Source organism: Apis laboriosa, unplaced genomic scaffold, assembly GCF_014066325.1.
Source record: "Apis laboriosa isolate Shangri-la unplaced genomic scaffold, ASM1406632v1 scaffold71_cov137, whole genome shotgun sequence".
Classification (NCBI taxonomy): Eukaryota; Metazoa; Arthropoda; class Insecta; order Hymenoptera; family Apidae; genus Apis; species Apis laboriosa.
The window spans coordinates 1,969,266-1,974,972 of NW_025224229.1; the positions used below are offsets into that span (position 1 = coordinate 1,969,266).

The following is a 5,707-nucleotide window of genomic DNA, read 5'->3' on the forward strand; positions in this document are numbered from 1 at the left end:
ATTAAATATTAATCAATATTTTAAAAATATTAAACAATAACATTTAATTTATAATTTTTATTCAATTATGGTATATGTACAACATGTATAATATATGAAAAATTATTAAATTTAACTATTTTTAATCATCGTATGCATACTAAATTTTAGTATTTTGTAATGTAATGTAATTTTATTTATTCTATATTTTATTTTGCATTTATATTAAAAATTTATTTTATCATTATATATTAAATAATTAAACTTGTTTTTTTATTTATTATTGTGGAAGAAACAAATAATTTAAATAAAAAATATAATATAATATCATTAATATATATAAATATATTATTTAATATATAATTTAAAATTATTTGAAAAATATTTCACTATGCAATTATTTTTTGATATTACTACTACTTTTATATTAATGAATAATTTATATATATAATATAATATTTATATAAATATAACAATTTATATAAACATTGAATAATGTTTAATATTTACAATATGAAGAATTTGTTAAAAATTCTCTTAATTACAAAATTTTTATCAATATTTTTATCTGTTTAATCTATCTTTCAATTTTATTTTCTAAATAGCAAATAAAATAATTAATTAATATGGACAATTCTTTCTTGAATCATCAAAATGAATAACATGTTGATAAAATCGATATATATTATGTCTTTGTTTTCTGTAGTTTACAGTCGCGATGTACACTTAGAAACAGTTCGTCGCGGAAAAGTGGTAACAACCCCACCTATTATTCGGGTGCGGCCTTTCCCCTTCGTCTATAAAGCCACTAGAAATCCACTTCTACCGAACATTCACTCAGCGCTTCGTCACTTATTTGTTCAGCATGTGGCTGCTTATCCTTGCAGGTGAGTGTGGTGCTACATAATACTTTTCATGGAAAAAGAACGAATATTTTTTGGTGTTCATTTTGACTTGTGATTATTATAATGTTTTTGTGAAAATCAACTTAAAACTTGATTAAAAAAAAAAAAAAAAAGAATAAAATAAGCAGTGTATACGTGCTACAAGATTAATATTTTATTATATGAGATTTCATGATTCAAATGAATAAGTTTGTTGAATATATATATATATATATATATATATATATACACATATACAAGTGCATTTGGCATGTGAAAAATATTTTTGTTTAAAAGACATTAATCGAAATTACTTATAATTTAAATTTTTTTTTAAATTTTTTATTATATATATAGAATATATAATATATTTAAATATTTTTAAATTATAATACAAAAAATGTGTAAAAGTGAATATAAAGAAATTTAAAAAGACTACATTTTATATAAAAATTTTTATATATATAAATTTTTTATATATAATATAAAAATATATATATTTTTTTATATATAAATTTTATATAAATTATCGGTATTTTATTTTTGTTATTTATATATTATTTTTCATTATGTTTAATATGTTCAAAAATATTTTCAAAAATATTTTTAAGAAAAAATAGATGATTATAATATTATTTATAAATATATTTTTTTAATAATGGTTTGGCTTTTTTATTCATATATTATTATTTATCATTTATATTTTTAAATATTTTGGAACAAATATATCGAATCAAATATATTATATAAATAAATAAATATTAAATAATTGTAATGAGAACTTTTTAAAAAGTATGAAAAGTATGCAGCAATACTTTCCTCAATTCTTTGAATAATTTGCGCATGTACAATATTGCATTTGTAGTAGAAATTGTTTCTTGAATAACTTGATTTAGTTTCACATTTTAACTTATATTAATTTATATATATAGAACTTTTTCTAAAAATTAAAAGCTTTATGTCCTTTATATTTTGCTTAAAAGTATTTAAAATAATTTGTATAAATATAAATTTTACTATATATTATTTTATTTGTAAAATTATTAGTTCTTTATATAATAAAAATAATATATGAAGAAAAAAAAATTAGATAAAAAAGAAAAAATATAGAGAAAAAAATATAAATGATTTCACGAATTGTAATATTATATATAATATATAATTATTAATTTAATATTAAAATTTTATTATGAGAATATATAGCTAATTATATATTCTATGTATATAATTGTAATTAGATAATTAATACTAAACAATAGATTATATCTACTATTTTCTATTTTAACAATATTTACATATTTAAAAAAAATTGATTTATCACTATTATAATTATAAATATTTTTATTTATATATTTCTTTTTATAATCATTATATCACTATACAAAATTTTAATGTATATGAATATACATACTTTCTCTGTCGATTATAATATAATAATTACTCAGCGATAATGAAATATGTTGTGGGAACAATTCGAAAAAGATGACATTATTGTTATGCATGTGAATTTAATTAATGAGATCCAACGCATGTGAAAAATTTTTTTTCGGAATTACGAAACATATTTTTAATATAAATTTTAAATTATATATCTATTATATATAATTATAATAAATTATAATATATTAATATACATATACGTACAATTTTTTACTTCTTTCAAAATTGTAATAAAAGTATATTTGATGAATATATTTTATTCAAAATTTAATATAAAATTAAAACAAATCTTTTAAGATTTATATATTTTACAATATATATTTTATATTATATATATTTTATAATATATAATATTATATAATAAACATTTTAAAATTTTTGAAGAAAAATATAAATATAAAAAAAAAGAAAAAATAAAAATAATATTTAGTATAGAAAAATATCATTTCAAAATATAAAAATTCCATCATTTACTTTCACATTGAAATTGTTAATCATGAAAAAATACATAGTAATATATAATATCTTTCAAGTCACATTGACTCGTAAATGTCTATGAAGTTATCAATCAAAATGATACTTCCTATTTCAATCATTGTGAAATTAAATTAAAAAATTTAATAATAAATTATATAATTTTGCTTTATTTTGTTTAATTTTATTTTATTTAACAATTTTTATTCTTTACTATTTATATTATAATATAATATTATAACATAAATATTAAATATATAATAATATGAAATAATAGAATGTATTTTATAACAGAATTTTAAAACAGAATTAATAGAAATTTAAAAATAATAATGTAATTTAAATAAAATATAAATATTTTATATTTATCCATATAAATTTAATTGAATTTATATTTTAAAATTAAAATCAAATTAAAATATTGTATATTTGTTTAACTTTTTTTTATCTCAATATTATATAAAAATGATAATTAATTATAATATAATTTGTTGAGCTAAAAAAAAATAAATGATGAAATGAACAATATTTTTAGAATGAAAAAATAAAAATTAATATATATATATATCTTATATGTAAAAATAATAATATTTCACATATAAAATTAATACATATGCATAAAAATTTAGTAAAAGAAATTATAATTGTTATTGAATTTTAACAATTTTTATTGTTAGTAAAAAAATTAATTAGAAGAAATTTTAGAAATATATATTTTGATTTAATATTACTTCTCAATATTTATAATTTTATTTTGCGATTTTTAAATAATGAAAGAATGGATAATTAATCATTAAAAAAAGATGATAAAGATAAGGTATATAAACTATCTTAAATAAGATAGGTTTCATTGATTGTAAATAAATTATCATTTGATTGCATTGATTTCTGATAGGTTTTGTGTAGGATTCCTTTTTGTGAGTTACATATATTTCATTAATATATATTTTAGTATAAATTTTGTTTCTAAATAATATACAATTTTTGCAAATTTTAAAAACAATAAATAGATTAAATGAATGTTACTTTTTTTTATATATATATATTTCTATATATTTGTATTTTTAAGATTTTGTTCCATACTTACATATAAGAAATCGAAAAATTGTAAAGAAAACTATATAAAACTATAGAAACTAATAAAAATAAATAGTTTTAATTTTGTAAATAATAATTTAATAATAATTATATACATTTATATACATCTTATATATATACATCTATTATATACATTTATATACATACACATTATATACATTAACATATTTATATACATAATTATATACATCTTTTTATATAAACAAAAATAGATTAAATGTTTTTTATCATGGAAAGAATTAATTCTCTATGCGAGTAAAGCTATGTCCTAGAAATATTTATTATTTCTTCGAAATCATTGTACATAAGAAAAAAAAAAAAGGAACAGAAAAAAAAACAGCATATCTTTTTATTTGAAAGTGATTTATTTAAGTATTAATAATTTATAATAATATTTTTTTGTTCCATATATGCACATATTCAAATACATAGAATTATATATGGAAAAAATATGATTTTAAAATGATTGTACAAAATCTACGGAAAATAAATGAGCATATACATATACATATATGTGCATATTATATGATATTATTTTTTTAAAGAAAAAGTTATCAGTTCTTCATTAGATAGATTTAAAAAAGAAATAATTTTAATTTCATCTTAATTAAACATTTCAAATTTCTTTTAGTACAGTATTACTTTAAATACAAAATATTATTTATTATTATAATGTTTTATCTATTAATTTAGTTAAAATTGTTAGTTCAATTAATATAATTGAAAATATAGTTTAATATATTAAATTAAATTTGTTTAATATATTTTTATTTATATTACAGAATTAATATATATTAATGTCTATATAAAATATGTAAATAATATATATACATTTGAATATTATAAATAAGCGATCAATATCATTATTAAAATTTTATAAAGAGAATATAAAAACATAAAATGTTAATTAAATAAGATTTGTTAACCGGAAGTTGTTACTTAATTGTCTTTCAGTTGAAGACGCTCGGCTCATTACTCAACGTGAGCAAATTATTCGCATCCGTGTAATTTCTTGCGCAATGACAAAGAAAAACAAAATCCAATGCTTAGGTTTCTTTTTTCTTTCCTAATTAAAACAATTTTCCAGGGAAAACATAAAGATCAATCTCAATTCTATACAAACTATGAAAACATTTGTTAATCTTTTCCCAACCTAGATTTTTACTTTTGAATATGTTCGTAACTTTATATGAAATAATTAATAAATAAAAACAAAAGCAAAATTAAAATTTACAATTTAATTTATATTATACATCTTAAATTATTTAAAATGATAATCAAATTTATTTTTCTTTAATATTAATTTGTCTATAGAAAAATAATATAATAATCAAATAATATTATAATATATAATAAAATAATATAATATAAAAAAATATAAAAATAATATAATAATATAATAAAAATAATAATATAATAATAATATAATAAAATAAATAATATATTTATTTTACATAATGAATATGTTTAGATAATTATATTATTATTATCTAAATATTAATTTGTTTATTTGTAAAATTTTTATATATAAAATATTTACGAATTATTTTTATTGAATAACTTTATATTTGATATAAATGCAATTTTTTAATTTTTAAATTATATCGTACATTGTCCTTGTGTTTCGATATACAGAGAAAGTTGATTGTAAAAACTGATATTTCTAGAAGTGAAAAGACATGTATTTGCTTATGTCTTGATTTACTAAAATAAATAACTTTTTATATAACTAAAAAAATGCTCATTATTAAATAAAAATATTAAATAATATTAGATAAAATTTTAAATATTATAAAATTTATATTATGTATATATATATATATATATATATA

At 15.2% G+C, this 5,707-nt stretch overlaps 1 protein-coding gene across 1 annotated transcript in view; it reads left to right on the forward strand.

Moving 5' to 3' along the window:
* The first annotated feature begins 769 nt into the window (after positions 1 to 769).
* The window catches only part of LOC122719252 (polyglutamine-repeat protein pqn-41-like), a 20,221-nt gene continuing 15,283 nt past the window's right edge, over positions 770 to 5,707 (forward strand). Inside the window, exon 1 of the mRNA XM_043944915.1 lies at positions 770 to 866. Coding sequence (XP_043800850.1) covers positions 845 to 866 — 22 coding nt within the window. The 5' untranslated portion in view covers positions 770 to 844. The remainder of the gene's footprint in view (positions 867 to 5,707) is intronic.